This window comes from Xenopus tropicalis, chromosome 1 (genome assembly GCF_000004195.4).
Source record: "Xenopus tropicalis strain Nigerian chromosome 1, UCB_Xtro_10.0, whole genome shotgun sequence".
NCBI lineage: Eukaryota > Metazoa > Chordata > Amphibia > Anura > Pipidae > Xenopus > Xenopus tropicalis.
This window is the reverse complement of record NC_030677.2, coordinates 60,481,439-60,500,284: the sequence shown is the minus strand read 5'-3', so window position 1 is coordinate 60,500,284 and position 18,846 is coordinate 60,481,439. Positions and strand designations below refer to the sequence as shown.

Sequence of the window (18,846 nt, the reverse complement as noted above, 5' to 3'; positions counted from 1 at the left end):
CTTGCATGCTTCTTCCGCAGGACCATCGCTTGGGAATTCATTGGGGTTCTTTACTCTTGGTAGGTGATTAGGAATTTATTTAATTATGTAATATGACACTTTAATCTTTCCCTAAATCTTCATTGTTCTTTGATTATGCTTGCAGGTTTTGCTTGAGGTGATGTTGTGGTGGCGTGGACATGGACACTTTGAAGCACATCAAAATCAGAATTTCAACCTTGCCATCTTTGTCTTACACTTTTCCTACATCAGGGCCCAACCTGTAACAGCACACCCATGTAACATTGGACTGCTGGAGCTTTTGAAGGGTATTTGTTTTTACAGGTTTTCATGGTTAGGAATACTAACCACTGTGGTACTTCAGTGTTGGCAGGTTACTCAATATACTTATTTTTTGGTATGTATATTAGTGATTGGACAAATTCATTATGGTTATTCAGCCCAGGCTTTTTTTATTTATATTTTTTTTACAGGTTGGCACATTTTGTGAGAAGTGGTTTAGCTTCAATATTGGCAGGTGAGTTTGGATGCTTTCAGTGTACATGTCTGTAATGCTTCACAATTTGCTGCTTTTTTTTTCTCCAACCTTTGTATATGAAACAGATCATGCCAACCCCACCAACAAAATTTATGGGTTCAGCCTGGACTTTTATTTTAGAGCTTGGGTTGTAATTTGGTAATGACTGGATGTGGTGCAAATTTAAAGTTTTAAGGTAAGTGGGAATGAAATGTCCTTGTGGTAGTTTCTTTTGGAAATGCTGTGGAGGATCTAATGTGTCTTTGTGGTAGGTTAAAGGGTAAGCCTGCTTTTATTTGTGCGTGCTGCTTTATTTTCTGAAAGGCATGCACTGGTACAGGAAATTCTAGCAGAAGAGAAATTTAATCCTTAGCAGGTAAGTAGAGATACAGATGTGTAATGCAAAGGTTTTTGGGTTTTTTGCCTGTACTGATTTACTGTCTGTTTGTTTTAAAGGGTTCACTATGGTTTGGAAAGTGTCTCCCAATGGATGGATTTTAGTCATGGCAGGTTTGAGTTTACAAAGTCTCCACATTTACAAAATTTACATCAAAAGAACCAGTAAACTGCATATGTTTGTTTAATGGTTATTTGGGTGTTTGTGTTGCAGGTTTTGGTCCTAGCTTGGCAATTGTACTGCCCTAGAGGATCTTCACAGAAGGGTTAGACTGACTGGTGCGCTGCTTTCCACCTAGATGACATGTCTTGGTGCAGAGAATTCTGGTAGAGAAACTCTAAGCCTTAGCAAGTGAGTGGGGATGCAAATGTGTTAAAGTTTCAGTGAATGTTTTTCATCTGTCTACAGCCTGAGTGCTTGACTTTATAGGTTGAACCGTAGTTTGTATATGTTCTGCCAAGGAGTTTTTCCATAATTGATGAATGAGGTGTGGGTTTTTTTTTTTTATAACAAGTGCAGGTTGCTAGTAAGTTTTGGAAAATGTCTAGTCATGGATGGAATTCAGCCATGACAAGATTGTAGGATTGCTGCTTTTTTTGTTACAAGTAAATTTGGAATGTTTAAGTACATTTCCTTTACATCCTAGTATTTACTCTGGCTGTAGTGGCAGCCTTTTTAGATTTGGGGGGGAAATTGGGGAAGGATTCTGTTGCTTCTGGTAGATGTGAGTCAAGGGATTGATCTGCAAAAGGGTGTGGTTCAGGTTGTAGGGACTTCCACTGTAACAGCTGAATGGAGAGCTTGTGTTTGGCAGGGGTACAACTTGCAGGGGGAGGGCAAATAGCTTGGGCTTGTAAATGAGTGCAACTGGGCCATTTTTGTTCAAAGTTGTGTCTGAATGTAGAGATGCCTTACATTTTAGTAGTGAAGGGGGGATACTGGTATTGTAGCAAGGTGGTGTAGGTGGATGCCATGGAATCTTTCTGTGTGCTGCTTAAATCTGGATGTCTGTTTTGCAGGTTAGGATCTGGTATGGGAAAAGTTCTTGGCCTTCTAACTCTTTCTATATGATAACTCGGCACCCAACAGCTCCTCTAACCTGCACCTAACTCATCTCAAGTGGATGAGAAACCCAGCGTTTATTTTTCATCCTACCATGATGTATCCAGATGGACTTAGGATTAGGACTGTAAAATGTTTGTATTCATTAAACATATTAATTTAACTTCCGATTAAAAGCACTTTACATTCATTGTAGCTAATTAATTTCTAAGGTATATTGCATCAAATAATTCTTTGAAGTGATGTATTTTCTGAATGTAATTGTGGGGTCACAAGGTTATTCAGGCCACCTGAAATGAACTCTTCTGAAAAAACTCTAAGCATTCCAGTTAAAGTAGTGGGGCTTCATTCTTATGTTACCTTGTCCCCAAGGGAAATTCTATCTAACAGTATTCCAGACAACAAAACTTGGGTTATAAAAGTTGCAATGTTTGTACCAGGGCTACTAACCAATAGCACAGCACTGAGTAGGACAAACTTGCTGATCATTTGTGGAAATCCACAGTTTAATTAACTGGCCAATGCAATATCCATAGCATGCAACTGACTAGTTTGCTTCTATACCCATACTACAAATGTTCAGAGGTGCAAACCCATAGTAATACTAGAAATAATTTTATTAATCAAAATAGTTACACTCACAGATTGTGGATGCTTATGTGCTTTTTGGAGACAAAGACTTCCACTTTCAGTCCAAGTACAAATGCCCCAATATGCACAGCTGCTTTTCTGTGTTGGGCAAAATATAGTGGCCAGTAGTCAAATGGATTTCTGTGCATGCTCCAACAGATTGTGGGGTCCCTTGGGGTGGCTGCAACCAGACTTTAAACTTTTTTATGGAATTAAGAAAGCAGCAGCAGTGTGAATAAACAGAGTTTAGCATATGGCTGGGTTAAACATGAAGATCTGATCTTGCTTTACCTTTGTAGCCCTTCTAATAAATACTGCAACAGCTTATAGAACAGTAAACCCTAAACAAATTGATATAACAGTGCTTTCCTTCCATATATTACATCATCAAAAAGATATTTGCTACCACCTTCTACCTGTACTTTCTAACTGTACTACATAACTATCAATTAGGCTTAAAGTTGCATAGGCCTATGGCTAACTTGGGATGTAACTTTGGTGGTCTCTTTACAAAATCTATTTATTCTCACATTTGCTCTTTTACAGTAACCCTGACATGCCTTAATTAGTATGCTCTTACATGGGATAGCAGAGGAACCATAATCAATTCTGAAATTATTCACAATTTATAATTTCCTCCACTGAAACATCCTAAGAAGCTGCAGTCAACTGAAAACCACCAAATTCTGGATTTGATGAATATCAAGTACAGGTCATCTCTCACCTCTTAATGCCAATTAAGTAGTACAGTATCTCATTTTCAGAATTTGTAACCATGTGTGACAACACCCTGTGTGAGAAACGCTGAAGACTTAAATAAAACACTCTGTTATATATGTGCATAAGCTGTTATGTTTTATAACGTTATGTGCTTTTGAAGGATGTTAGAATGTTGCAGCCTTGGGCAATAGTGGGAGGAGACTAGGAAGCTTGTCTCTGGGTGTAAGAAATAAAGATGGTCATTGTTAACAACCTGCCTGCATTACTGATATAACACACCCAAGCATCAATTCTAAAAAAATACTAATCTCTTGTCCATTATAATTCACAGTTCTTCTTATCAAAACTGAACAATTTAAAGGGTAACTAAACAACCCTTATACAAATGAGTCTTAGCAATATAATTAAACATGTTAAACTATTTTAAATGTTTTTGTAAATGTTATTACAATTGAAAGCAGTATCTGACTTGTCATCTCTGTTCCAAATCAGGACAAGTCATGCAAAGAATAATGTCACATAAATTAGCTTTCCTTTGGCCAAAACGCCGGTTCCCATATTGTGTTTCATGCTTCATCAGAAACTTGTTCATCATTAAACATGTAAGCCACTGTTGGAACTGGAGCCTTTGCTGGAGGAAAGTTGGCTTCAGCAACAAAAGCATAGGAAAAGACAGGGAATTTACAATAGGTCCCAGCAGCGCTGAGCTAGGCTAGATTTACAAGCGTCTAAGTCACCCCTCCAGTGGCACCTCAACTGAACTGCTACCCAACCTGCTCCTCTCCTTGAAGCTTTGTTCCTCACTGCCTTGTTGTTCAGGGGTCTGCTCAGTACGCAGGACATAGGGAACATTTTTTTTTTCTTCAAATTGCCCCTTTCACTAGTTGTGCCCTAGCAAGAGAGCCACCTGGAGTTAAATGTCATGCTCTACATGAGGAGCCAATTTACAATTCCACCCTCAAATTCAATGTAATTTCAGTATGCATTGCATCCAAATGAACTCAACTGCATTAACACTGCAAATAATGTCTACGTTGCAGCTAACATTTTCATGCAGAGTGGGGATCCTGGCACAAGTGTGCTGTAGGAACCCTGGAATTACCTCCATGTTTAGAGTGGCTGTAGCTCCAAGGTTTTTTGGCATCAATAGGTGCAACTGCACAGAGGAGGCAGAATTGATGCAATGGCTCTTATAACAGCTATATATAAGTACATAATGAATTGTACTAACATGTAAGAAAAAATGGCCTTAATAAGCACAATATTTGTATCCATACTTACAAAAAACTAATGCAAACAAGTTTTTTCAATTTAAAAAAAATCACATTGTTCCATGTTTTTGTTTTAAAATATCAACTAGTTTCACAACTTCTTCAGTTTGAGATCTAGAATCACCCCTTGTGAAAATCAAGTACATGCCAATTCTGCTTTTAAGAAGATTTAAGTCACAGATTTGGAATTTTCATGAAATCAGCACTAACCACTCAAATAACTAGACAGCGGAAGCAACATATTTATCTACACGCTGAAATTTTCTTGATTTATTTATTCAAATCTCGGTAAGCAAATTAGTGTTGCACTTTGGATGTAATCCGAACCCTGCAGAAAAGACTGGCCGAACGCCAAACATTACGTATTTGATGTCCACATGCGTAAATGCCGCGTTTCCGCCCAAGCTACACATACTGCCTATTGCTGAACTAAGGGAACTTTTTGCGCATCATAATCCCGCGACTACTGTTACGTCACTTCCGCGTCTGTTGTTTCTACGGAGATGGGTCCGGCGCTGGATTGTGACGTTAGCCCGTGCGTTCCTGTGTGACGCTCTTTGACACCGGCTTCAAGTGTTTAGTGGAATTACTTGTAAGTTTGTGAGCCGATCGCTTCCAGTCACAGCTGAAGTTTTGGTTGGGCAGCTCAGCTGCTGAACAGGTGGGTGGCGCACTGTGTTTGTGTATTTAAAAACATATATACTGTATGATTATACTGCGTTGGATATACGTGTGTTCTACACCATATGCACAGATACTGAGACACTAATAAGTGCAATGGGCTCGATGTTATGTATAATACACGCAGTTTCCTTTGGGCAAACAGGAGAGCTCTAATGCATTTAACAATAAGATTCCATATTTATTATGAACTTGTGGCGCAACAGCCATCCTTAGGTACATACCAGCATGTTTATTATTTCATTTGGACTACATAGTGCCTGCCACCTGTGATGGAACTGCTACAGTACAATTTTATCTTTTGTAGGAAACTGCAGAATTGGGGTTGGAGAACTCACCTATTTATTTTGGTTTAGTTAGGGAGGCACTGGGACCATATACTTTCTTTTTTAACCTGGCCAAATACCAAATCTTCCACAAAAGAGTTACCATGGAACCAAACGTAAAGCATTATTTGTATATTTATATTTGTCATCCTTGAATTCCTCTGGAGAGAATCCCCGCTCAGTCTCTTCAGAACTAAACTCAAAAGGGCTGATTTACTAATCCACGAATCCGAATCCCGAATGGGAAAAAATCGGATTGGAAACGAACATTTTGTGATTTTTCGTAAATTGTCGCAACTTTTTCATAGCCATTACGACTTGCTCGTATATTGTCTCGACTTTTTCGTATTGAGCGCTTGTAAACGTCGGGCAAACCTTTGCGACTTTGCATGATTTTGGAAGCCTCCCATAGGACTCAATGGCACTCTGCAGCTCCAACCTGGCCCAAGGAAAGTCTCCCATAGGGCTCAATGGCACTCTCCTTGGGCCAGGTTGGAGCTGCAGAGTGCCATTGAGCCCTATGGGAGACTCTCCTTGGGCCAGGTTGGAGCTGCAGAGTGCCATTGAGCCCTATGGGAGACTTTCCTTGGGCCAGGTTGGAGCTGCAAAGTCTCCCATAGGACTCAATGGCACTCTGCAGCTCCAACCTGGCCCAAGGAAAGCCTCCCATAGGGCTCAATGGCACTCTGCAGCTCCAACCCGGCCCAAGGAAAGTCTCCCATAGGGCTCAATGGCACTCTGCAGCTCCAACCTGGCCCAAGGAAAGTCACGATACTGAAGCTTGAATGAATCAGAAACTTTCGTACTCGGCACGACGGCTACGAAAAAGTCACTACAATTTACGAGCAAGTAGTAATGGCTACGAAAAAGTCGCGACAATTTACGAGCAAGTCGTAATGGCTACGAAAAAGTCGCGACAATTTACGAGCAAGTCGTAATGGCTACGAAAAAGTCGCGACAATTTACAAAAAAATCGCAAAATAACGATCATTACGAAAAAAACGCATTCGGACACTTTTCGGAAGTTCTTGGATTAGTAAATGTGCCCCAAAGGCTACCTCTTGGAGCCCTCCCATAGGACCTGAAAAATATACATACATACATTATCTGTCAACAACAAAAGCTGGAAATCACATAGGAAAAATCAGGCAGGCACTCCGGTACTCCCAAAAAATCAATGCAAAATATAATTTTTTGCCTAATAAAAGAAAAAAAAATTCTAAGCAGCTTTTCAATATACAATTATTACAAATTCGTAAAATTTTTGAGTTATTTGTATATACTGTATAATTGCTATTAAAAGCAGTGATTGCCTGTCCTTTTCTATTCTCTGCCCTGGTGGCTCTGTTGCCTTGTGTTACATCGTTTCATATGGTCAGAGTGACAGACCTGCCTTGCTGGAGGAGACTGACAGTTGCAACATTGTTTAAAAAGTAACAACCAGGAGTTCAGTAAATGCTGCTTTCAGTAGCAATTACATTTACTAATGACTTTTAAAGTGCTACACATTTTTAATTATTTCATATTGGAAAATTGCTTAGAATTATGTTTTATTATATAAAAAAAATATTTTGGGGGTTGACATGTCCTTTAAGTCTGGTTAGTCTACAAATATTGGGCCCAAAGCATGCAATGTTAAAATAATTTATTCTGATGGTCTGCACTTTATTATGCTGACAATTAACAAAGTGTAGTGCATGTAAATCTGCACAGATGAAAAATATGATGCTTCTTGTAATAACAGGAGTGTACCTCATAATGTAGAATACTCCATTAAGGAAATGAATTAAATCATTTTGATGATATATGTAAGTTTAATTTACATTTTTTAAAAGTGTTTGTTTAGCCCTCTCTTTTCTGACTTTCTAAAAAATAAATTTTGTCAACAAATTATATTTATCCTTCAAGTCTGCTTCTACAGCATTGTTTACATTTTCTTCCCCACTGTATTTGATTCCTAAAACAATTAAAGTGAATTGTAACTGAAAGCAGCATCTATCCAAAGAAAAACTATACCTTCAAAATGAATACTTAAAGGGGCTGTTCACCATTGAGTTAACTTTTAGTATGATGTAAAGAGTAATATTCTGAGACTGTTTGCAGTTGGTCTTCAGTTTTTTTTTTACTTGGAGTTTCAGCGGTTATTTGGTTACTAGGGCCAAGTTACCTTAGCAACAAGGGAGTGGTTTAAATGAGAGACCATTATATGAATAGGAGAGGGCCTGAAAAGAAAGTTACAAAAAGTAACAATAAAACTAGCCTCACAGAGCAATAGTTTTTTGGGGTCATTGATCCCCATTTTTTTAAAAAAAGAGTTAAAAGAAGACAAACCATTATTTATTTTAGTTTTTGAATTAAGACCAATTGAAAAGTTGCCTAGAATAGGTCATTTTATAACAAGATAAGTGACCCAAAGTGTTTTTACATATGGGCTGTGTTATGTGCTGTATTTTTGGGGGATATAATTTCCTGTTTAAAAATGCTGATGTTTTTATGACTCTGTTACTCTACATGTTTTTATTATTCCATGGGGTGAAGTAATGTATCTATTTTTACTGTATGACTTACAGTGTACTTATAATATATCTATACCCCTGTTTGTGTTCACACCTTGTAAAACACTGGTGCTATATAAATACATACGTAAAGCATTGCTGCACATTTGCTTTTCACTTTCTTTCAGAACTAGTTCTGGCATTGTAACCCTAATTAATGGCTTTTTTAACTTCTTTGTTATGCACAAAGGATGATTTCCTACATCTGGCACTACTTCTACAGCAACTACTTTCGGTTTTGGCTAAAATGGGTTCTCAGACAAATAAGTGGGAAATGTGAGTTGCAGAGAATTTGTGATGGAACTAAGGATGGAGCCAGCAGAACACACAGGATAGGTATGCTTTTGGCAATCAATACATTTTTATTTCACCCACAAATTAATTTTGCAAAAATTGTACAGATAGAGAGTATAATAATAATAATGTAAACTACACTTCAAGATCTTAATAATTGTAACAGACAAGGAGTTTTTTGCATGTGAATCTCTGTTAAAATGTTTTAATTTTTATACATTATGTTTGAAAATACAGGTATAGGACCCATTATTCAGAATGCTCGGGACCAAGGGTATTCCGAAAAAGGGGTCTTTCCGTAATTTGGATCTCTATACCTTATGTCTACTATATAAACAATAAAACATTAATTAAACCCAATAGGATTGTTTTGCATCCAATAAGGATTAATTATATCTTAGTTTGGATCAAATACAAAGTACTGTTTTATTGTTACAGAGAAAAAGGAAATACGTTTTAAAAATCTAAATTATTTTATTAAAATGGAGTCTATGGGAGACAGGCTTTCCGTAATTCAGAGCTTTCTGGATAACGGGTTTCCGGGTAACAGATCCTATACCTGTACAGGAATGGGACCTGTTATCCAGAATGCTTTTGTATTCCTGTAATTTAAATCTCAACACTTGAAGTCAGCTAAAAAAATGATTTAAACATAAAATAAACTCAATAGTGGAAAGCCAAAACATTACATATGTTTTCCTGCCAGCGATTTACATTCTCGCCGGTAGGAAAGCATTCAGAGGAGAGTAGTCATTACCGTTAGAGGAGATTAATTGCGGGGCTACTAATCTCGTGTGTCATTGGCCTCTTAAAGCAAATTAATAGAATTAACTTTCAAAAGATGAAAAAAAAAAATCACTTTTCTTGCGAGGGTAATTTTGTTGATTTTTTTTCTTTTTTTTCCCCATTTTAGAATACTCACTGGAACATTCGAAATGTAAGGTAAGATTTATGGGTTTATTTAAATGTTTTAAAGATTGGCAACTAGTGTTATATAGGTATATGCACAACTGAGATGTTATAATAGCAAAACAAGAGTATTGTTATTGATTGATGAGCCACAAATAATCACAAGGAAAGCCTGTACCACCTCCTGCTATGCTTCTAGGACACACCCACCCTTCATCTGAAACATGGACAGCAAAGTGATAGGATCTATAGGGAGCTCCAATAAAGGGGCCATTTTTAACAGATAGGATACATTTTTAGCCCAAAGTGAAACCAGCACCACATATTATTCATAATTACCTACAAAATTTATCCAATATGTCTCTTTTAAGAGCACGATTACAGAACTGGAGATATGCCTTTGAAAGGAGGTTACCTCTTTATTGGACTTTCCTTGTCCTTTAAGGAACGGACATGGATTTTTATTTCCAATCATTTCCCAGTGTGGACAGTATGAATTGCTGTGTTTATATGTTAGTATACAATTATACATACACAAATATGGGCTTTCAGTTTTTGTATTCAATATTTATATATATATATATAGATATATAGATATATATATATATAGAGATAGATAGATAGATATATATATATATAGATATAGATAGATAGATAGATATATAGATATAGATAGATATAGATATATAGATATATATATAGATAGATAGAACTCCTCAGTGGTGTAACAGGCACTCACGATAAGGCAATCATAATTGCCTGGGTGCAGTCCAAGACATGCAAAATGTGTACAAAAATGGAAGGTACCACACTCACAGGACTTAAGAAAAACAAAATTTACTTTACTTACAAAGTTACATCTAACGTTTCGGCTGCCACTGCAGCCTTTCTCAAAGACAAAGAACAACAGTGAAGGTGCACCTCATAAACACAAAATGGCGGGAAAACGTGACGTCATAGAGTGGTATAAACAAACAAGTATATACTGTCATTAAACACTTAACGTGTAAAGTACTCCTGAGATCAAATAAAAGTGTACATAGAGACAAGGGGACGATGTGAAAACATGCAGGTAACAGGCACAATAAAGAAAAAAAGATTAAGACAGAGATGATGACCTGATGCTCACTAAGGTTTAACTACAACTCACCGCACATTGAGATAGCGCGGTATCCTTGATCAAGAGAAAAAACACCAGTTCCCTTTAGTATAGGGATAGTATATTCGATCATGGGGGCAGATACAATACCCCCCAAAGTCAAAATGCCCAAAACATGGTATACAGCAGAACTCATACTGCCGGCGGTACCTGCGTGAATCTGGTGGGCGGGGGGTTGCGACCGCCGCCGCCGATCACTGTCAGGTAGTAGGTGCTCTTATTCCAGCGGCACCGATCTGGTGTGTAGTATCCGGGTGGGCAGGGAGGACAGAGAGTGTTACCTACGGAAGAGTCTGGTCCCGTATCAGCTGACCGGCAATAATCTATTGGGTCCCTGGCGGTAGGACAAGTGTTCCCCCGGAGCCGTGGTGGGGGGCGGGGACAACTCATCGAGCTGTCAATCTGTCGTCCAATCAGAGCATGGTGTTCAAGATAATACCCCTGAACAGGGTAGCCCATCTAAAAGTCTCAGGCAAAGCCAATGAAGTTCAAGTTGGTCAACTTGGCAGCATCGTGTTCACGATAATGCCGAGTGCCACAAAGCCATTTCCGCAAACTAAGTGGATGAAAATCCCTAAAATTGCGGAAATGGCTTTGTGGCACTCGGCATTATCGTGAACACGATGCTGCCAAGTTGACCGACTATATGTCAGGTTCAACCGTGCGTATCTGTGAACCAGCCGAGCTCTTACAGCTGATACGGGACCAGACTCTTCTGTAGGTAACACTCTCTGTCCTCCCTGCCCACCCGGATACTACACACCAGATCGGTGCCGCTGGAATAAGAGCACCTACTACCTGACAGTGATCGGCGGCGGCGGTCGCAACCCCCCGCCCACCAGATTCACGCAGGTACCGCCGGCAGTATGAGTTCTGCTGTATACCATGTTTTGGGCATTTTGACTTTGGGGGGTATTGTATCTGCCCCCATGATCGAATATACTATCCCTATACTAAAGGGAACTGGTGTTTTTTCTCTTGATCAAGGATACCGCGCTATCTCAATGTGCGGTGAGTTGTAGTTAAACCTTAGTGAGCATCAGGTCATCATCTCTGTCTTAATCTTTTTTTCTTTTATTGTGCCTGTTACCTGCATGTTTTCACATCGTCCCCTTGTCTCTTTGTACACTTTTATTTGATCTCAGGAGTACTTTACACGTTAAGTGTTTAATGACAGTATATACTTGTTTGTTTATACCACTCTATGACGTCACGTTTTCCCGCCATTTTGTGTTTATGAGGTGCACCTTCACTGTTGTTCTTTGTCTTTGAGAAAGGCTGCAGTGGCAGCCGAAACGTTAGATGTAACTTTGTAAGTAAAGTAAATTTTGTTTTTCTTAAGTCCTGTGAGTGCGGTACCTTCCATTTTTGTATGTATATATATATATATAATATATATATATATATATATATATATATATATATATATATATTTATAAGTAGGATTTATAATTTAATTGTTCTCAGAAAACAATTCTTGTATATTTACATGAAGATAAAATATAGATCAGATTTTGATGCTACAGTCACCTTTACATATCTATACCTTATTCCAATTTTACTAAAATGCTATTATTTAATAATATTACTTTAATAAAATATTATTACAGTCTAAGGAAATTATGCAGTGCAGGTGCAGTTACCAATAGCACCCAATCAACCAGTTGCATTTATTGGTCGTCTGTAAAAGCAAACATCTTATTGATTGCAATGAGTTACTGCACTTGGAGAAACTTATTGTCTTTTATTATATATAGGGGGTAAATGTTTTTAAGTATTAGTGCAAACTGTCAAGCACATCAGAGATGATATTCTATAGTAGAGCCTGCTCAAATTGTTGTACACAGACCAGCAAAATCTGTTTTCTAGGTTTTGCTGAACTGTAGTAAGCTTGTGTTCACATTACACCCTTTTTAATATTGCCCTTGCCTTTATGTGTGGCCGTTACCTGTTTGTTTTACTCTTTGAGAATGCAAAATGTGTTATTGCCAAACATTTGCACAGACACCTCCCATGTATTTTGTTGTCTGTTTAATAGGTTCTGCGATGTGCCATAAATATTTCTGAGGAGGAGGCAGACCAGTATTTAGCCAATATAGTAAAAGAAAAGAAGATCAATTTAGAAAAGGATAAGAGGTTTGTAAATTGTGTTGTGTAAAAAACTTATTATTATATTATTATTAGTTATTATATTGTTTCAGTGAATTTGCATTTATCTGTCTTGTGTATTCTTGAATCTAATCTAAGTCCAGTAATAAAGATATGTAAATACACAGAACATTTTAATGGTAGGCTTTAAGGTCCCCATACATGGGCCGATTCTAGCTGCCGATATCGGTCCCTTAGACCAATTCAGAAGTTAATCGGCCTGTGTATGGGCACTACCGACGGGCCTGCCTGACCGATATCTGGCCTGAAATCAGCCAGATATCGATCGGGCAGGTTAAAAAATCTAGTCACATCGACTTTGCTTATGCCCGTTTGTCTATACCCAGGGCCAAACGATCGTATTGGCCTGGATTCTCCTGATATCGCCCACTTGTAGGTGGGGGATATCGGGAGAAGATCCGCTCGCTTGGCGACATCACCAAGTGAGCGGATCTGAAGGTGTATGGGCACCTTTAGGCTACAGCTTTACACTCACAGATTTACTTACACTTACATTTTTCTTCCTCAGATTTGAGATAAATCTGAGGATTTGTTTGTTACAGATTTCTGGCTACAAGAAACTCTATTTAGATGTGGAAGAACTAAGAAAGCAGTCTTTTGACTCTAATAATAATTATCATGAGCAGCAGCTACTAGAGGTGAGTGTGTGTGTATCAGGGTAAAAAAAAACAAAAAAAAGAAAACATTGTTTTACATTATGTGTAAGGCTACTGCCACACGTGGGTGATTCATATGCTGTGAATGCTATGCCCTTTAAAGCTTCTTTATGTGCCAGCACCAGGAGCCATTGCATTGGCCTGCATACAGAAGCATTTCTGTGGCAAATCGGTTCCATATGCATGCACCCAGGCCAATGCAATAGCTCCGGGTGTAGGCTCATAAATAGAAGCTTTTAGGACCATAGGAGTGGAGAATCTCCCACTCGTGGCAGTAGCATGCTTTTCAAAAGGAAAGAGGTCTTTATAATGAGCATCATTATGCTTTGTTCTCATGTTGGTGACCACACAGGAATGAATCTATCAAGCTGTTCCCACATTTTTGATTTACAGTTGGCCATTTGTTGGCAAAAGTTCTGCCCGTGCACCATTCCCCAGTAGGTCCTTGCAGATTGCTAAGTTTCCAAAAAAATTACACATCAGAATTAAGTTGGTTCCACTAGAATTTTAGGGTAAATATCTTAAACATGACCCCTCTTGACATATTGAGAAAGGGCTCCAGTGTTTTTGGCTGTAGAATGGTGGTACGTAGTAAGATATGGCCTCTGTCTAGAGCCTCGCCATAGGTATACAGTGTTTAAATTGCCCACTTTCTCCTTTATGGGCTTATATATGGAGCATGCCTTTGTTATTTTAGCTTGCCCATGCCCTTGGTGTGTGTTTTTTTTGGTCCACAATATGGCATTAGACGACACCTTTAGACAACACCTTGCTTGAGTTATGTAGCATTTGGCTTTGGCCATATCTTGAGCATTTTGGCAGCAAGCTTTGATTACGCCCTGTGTTGTGGCTTTAAGCTGTGCTAATGCATATGTACTTCATAATTTTGTGTGCCCCCATGCATGATATAGATGGCACCTGAGCATCAAGTTTCTGCTGTGTTTTGCATACATTGTATCAAGCCACCCTAGTGTCAGATATTCTGCAGTCTGTAAAGGTTATAGGTACAGAAAAGTTTTCCCATGAGAAGATTTAGACCTATCTATAGCCAGAAGAATCATATAAGAGTACTTCAAGGTACTGCTAAGATTTACATTGTAGTCACTTATCACAATATTTTGATAAACTGTATAGTTTGTTTCTCTTCCTAAATTATCGTGGCTATACTGTATCTGCACATTAACCATTTGTGTAGATATTCAGGAGAAAGTGAATTTTACTTGCTTTACTTTTTACTTTGTTTGTAATGAGTTCCTCCGTTTTAATATAGTTTATGTTCTTTAAAAAAAAAAACCTTCCTTAAGATCCACATTTTTTTTTTTTTTTTTTTTGCTAACTGGAAGGTAGATTTAATCCCACACGTGACATGGAAAGATTATAGGAGAAAGAGAAACACTGCTTAAAATTCGTTTTTTGTGATGGTAAAGTTACAGTTTATATATTTTTCAGCTCTGGGATTTACTTATGCCGCATGAAAAGCTGAACAACAGAGTCACTAAGCAGTGGGGAGATGTTGGCTTTCAAGGTGATGATCCAAAAACAGATTTTCGTGGAATGGGCATGCTGGGACTGGCAAATTTACTGTAAGTTAACTGTGCTAGTAACAGTTTGTATGTTGTTGTATCTGTTGAGTGGTAAAATTGAATTTACCAAAGGTCTTCTGCAAATTTTAGGTATTGCCCCTTTTATTGCTTTTAGTCATATATTTTGTATTACTGAAAAACACCAGAAAATTGTTGGTTATGTGTATATTTTATTTTAAATATGCTTATAGTAACCAAACTTTTATAAATAGAGATTACATTTATTTGCATTATTTATTTTAGGTATTTCAGTAAACATTACACAGAGGAAGCACGCCTCATCCTGTCCCACTCCAATCATCCAAAACTCGGGTAAGGGAATATGACATGAAACAACTCTGCAAGCAATACTTCAGTTTCTCTATATAGTCATACTGTGCACATGGGAACTAATGAGGTGCATTATGTCTAGAAGGTGAAAGCACAAGATGGAAACGTCACTCAAGAATTACAGACTTCATTTATGGATTTTATAATTTGCAATATAGTGGCAGTAGAAAGCTTCCATTCTTACATAAATTGTTTTCCTCTCAGACATGTTTGTTGGGAGGGTGTACTCCGATGCTCTTAAAAGCTATATTTGTATGTGTGCAGTTCAGTCTTATTATATTTTGCACATACTAACCTCAGTGACTATAGAGATTTCTGTCCCTCTCTCCATGCTCTCTGTGGTAGGGCTTGGTTTTTTTTTTTTTAATGCTTCACTGCTGCACCACATAAAAAAATATTCTAGATCGCTCGCTTCATAACACTATCTTTTTTTTTTTCTTTCCTATTTTACCCTATTGCAGATATTCCTATGCTATAGTTGGTATCAATCTGACAGAGATGGCCTATAGCTTACTAAAGAGTGGGGCTCTGAAATTTCACTTCTATAATACTGTTCCTGAATTTCCACAGATGAAGAGTTTCCACCAGCTGTATTGTAAGTATGCTGTAGTTTAATCCATTGTATAGTTAGACTGTAATAGAATTGTCAATTATATATGTGTAAACATTTTTAAGCTGCTTGAAACAGATATATGTAAGATACAGCAATGATCATCTATGAGTTAATTTCATTCATATACACAACATACTTCCTGGAGTTAAAACCCACTGAAAGAGAGTGAGCCTTTCTGTAACCAGATGCATTAGGTACTTATTCTGCAGAAAGCTTTACCATACCTGAGTAAAGAGCCTTAGAAGCTTTCTCTGTTTGTTTAAGATTGCAGCTGTCATTTTAGCTTGGTCTTTATAGCCTCCTGCTTGCAGCTCTAGCCCTTATAGCTCAGATCATACATTCCCAAGGGAGGGGGGGAGGAGGTCTTAGCATTCTTGAGGGAGGGGAGAGAACTGCACAGACTCTGGCCCCAGGAATGAAGGCTTTTTCTAAGAGGAAGTCAGATACCTTAAGAACATGTTTACAAAAAAGGAGAAAATAAATCATGTGTTTCTTTTTATAGAGGACTAAATGCAGCGTTTCTGTGAGTGCTTATGGCTGTATTTTCATAGACCTTTCTGATAAAGCTTACTTAGTTTTTATCTTTCTTCTCCTTTAATATGTAGAGCTGCAAAGTACTCTTCTCCTCATGTTTGTTTTTCTACAGGCAATCAATGTTTTATGATGAGAAGCATAATCAACCAGCTCTAAATTCTAAACACTTATTTCATGTAATTATTTGGCAAAGCAAGTTGCCTTAAAATTGCAAGTAATGTATCGTCACATTGCAAGAAAGCCAGCCCTAGAGACAGGAAAACCAATTCTCAGTTTTAGCTTAACAGACTGCTTCTGGTTTCACTGGGCCCTGGCTTCAGTCCATACTTGTTCTGTCTTTCTGATCCTTAATTGTTTGTTACATGACCACTCATTTATTCTGCTTGGTTTGGAGTGTTCTAGGTATGTGTGACAAAAAAATACATTGAATGCAAATATTTAATTGTATTGTTCCTGTTATTTTCTCCTCAGGTTACCTGGTATATGAATTTGACAAGTTTTGGTTTAAAGAAGAACCCGAGAGCATTATGCAGTTTAACCAGTACAGAGAAAAATTCCATGATCAAATCAAGCACCTTCTTTCCAATGAAAGAGTTGCTCTGACTCTTTAATATGCCTGCCTATTTAAACAGACACAATTCCTCTGGGGTTACCCAACCTCATTAAATCCTTATATCTCTATATCTAGTTAAATGTTTCTAAAAAAAAAAAAAAGCTAATGGACAATCAAATTTTGTGTACATTTGTAAATGAGAAAACACTGTTCTTGGCTTTGCCTTGTTTTCCTATTTAGCTTTGAAAAAAGTTATTGTCATTCTGTGTGCAACAACTTCCAGTTTATTCCATGTTTCATTATAGAAATTCTGTTGCGTAGCTTTCAACCACAACCTATAAACTAAATGCAGCAGTAAACTAGAGCAGCTGAGCTGTTTTATAAATAGATTCTCTTCATCTATTTGTCTGGGTCAATTTTTAACCATAAAATTAAACATATGACGTTAAACTCCCCCTTAGGTACATTCTGGCGCAGAAAAAAAGTAGAGGCCATCTTTAAAGAAAAAACAAAACAAAAAGCACTTGTAGCCTTAACAATAATGCTTCTTATTAGTAGATATTATTGCTTGCAGGTTTTTCTCTTTGGTTTTGTCACGATCCATTGCAGGCAATGGATTAAAATGTTGATTAAAAATAGTCTCTAGCAGAGTAAATGGTACCACATTCTGCTATACAGGTACCAGATATATTTGGAATCTTTCACTTAGTATATCTGAGCATTATTTATAGGTATAATTTATATTGTTTGATTTAAGGAACTGTTATAATTGTTGTATGTTTTAATCACGTTGGGGACAATAGCATCAAAAATATTGTTGCTGAGCGTATATATAGCATAATAAATGCCTGCTTGAAATGAAAATTGGTAGTTTTGACTATCTTAATGGTTCTGATTATATCACAGGAGAAAAAAAAAAAATCTGCTATAATTTATTACATTGTGCAACCCACACCTAATGGACTATATATGGATTTCTGCAGCACTTGGAATAAGCAGATGAATGCAGCCTTAATAGGCTTAATAAGGTTTTAATGTTTAGTAGTTGACAGACTACTCTTTGGTACATACGGTCACTAGAGAGCAGCAGTGCTCTGAAGCTGCCAGTATCTACATGGTGACTGCGCACCTATACCTACAACTACTGTAACCCTTTCATTTATTTTTGACTTCGCTCACATGTATACAGCTTTTATTTTAGTGCTGTTGGTCCCAAGAAGTGCTGAACTTCGACTTTTGGGGCCTTAGGGGTCTTGACAATTTCATTTGTGAGATAAATTCATTTTAATGAATATTTTGTTAGTCTTGACAGTAAAAACATTTACTGTCCCATTATGGCTCTGCTCAAACCTGCTTTGAGTCCATTGGTCATTTTTGTTGGCCTGACTTCTCCTTTTCATAGACATTGAAAAATGGCATAGTTCCTTTGTACCAAATATATCTTTTTACATCTTTATGCAGGATATGGAACATTTTTTAGAAAGCTTACATGTTGCCGTTATTCCTTGTATGTTTCTGAAAATTGTTTTACTTGATTCAGTGGTTACAACTTGCTATTTATACAATTACTTTATAAATGATGGTGCTAAAATATGTCACAAAACTGCTTTGTCTGGGAGCATTACCTGTAATTTACTGCAGCACTTGTATCCATAATGCTTAAGAAATAAATCTTCCACACATACTGCACCTAAAGATTTTGCAGCCTGTTTTTCTTTATTTATTTTTTTGTCATAAAAATGGTATATGACAAAGAATGTCAAAAACGATAGGGGTACCAATATGTGTGGCAGCCCCCCCAGAATCCCAGTCACTTAGGGGGTTGTGTAATAAATGGGTGCAGTAACCTATAAGAACCAACAGTTAGCATTTACTGGTTTAAAAGCA

At 37.6% G+C, this 18,846-nt stretch overlaps 1 protein-coding gene across 2 annotated transcripts; it reads left to right on the top strand.

Moving 5' to 3' along the window:
• The first annotated feature begins 5,061 nt into the window (after positions 1 to 5,061).
• On the top strand, positions 5,062 to 18,654 carry elmod2 (ELMO/CED-12 domain containing 2). Of its 2 annotated transcripts, none has more exons than XM_012962363.3 (9): positions 5,062 to 5,189; positions 8,350 to 8,495; positions 9,367 to 9,395; positions 12,560 to 12,657; positions 13,199 to 13,328; positions 14,796 to 14,929; positions 15,173 to 15,241; positions 15,721 to 15,854; positions 16,878 to 18,654. In XM_012962363.3, exons 2-9 carry the CDS (start codon positions 8,351 to 8,353, stop codon positions 17,015 to 17,017), a joined length of 879 nt encoding a protein of 292 aa, XP_012817817.2. In that variant the 5' UTR covers positions 5,062 to 5,189; position 8,350; the 3' UTR covers positions 17,018 to 18,654. The 2 variants fall into 2 exon arrangements, with proteins under 2 accessions (XP_012817817.2, NP_001016465.1); NM_001016465.2 differs by lacking the exon at positions 5,062 to 5,189 and adding an exon at positions 5,229 to 5,258 and having other exon boundaries at positions 16,878 to 17,120.
• Positions 18,655 to 18,846: the final 192 nt, after the last annotated feature.

Coding starts and splice junctions, on each gene's coding strand:
- elmod2 (XM_012962363.3), top strand. CDS start 8,351: ATGATTTCCTACATCTGGCACTACTTCTACAGCAACTACTTTCGGTTT. Junction 8,496..9,366: donor CAGCAGAACACACAGGATAG/GTATGCTTTTGG, acceptor TCCCCATTTTAG/AATACTCACTGGAACATTCG. Junction 13,329..14,795: donor ATGAGCAGCAGCTACTAGAG/GTGAGTGTGTGT, acceptor TATATTTTTCAG/CTCTGGGATTTACTTATGCC.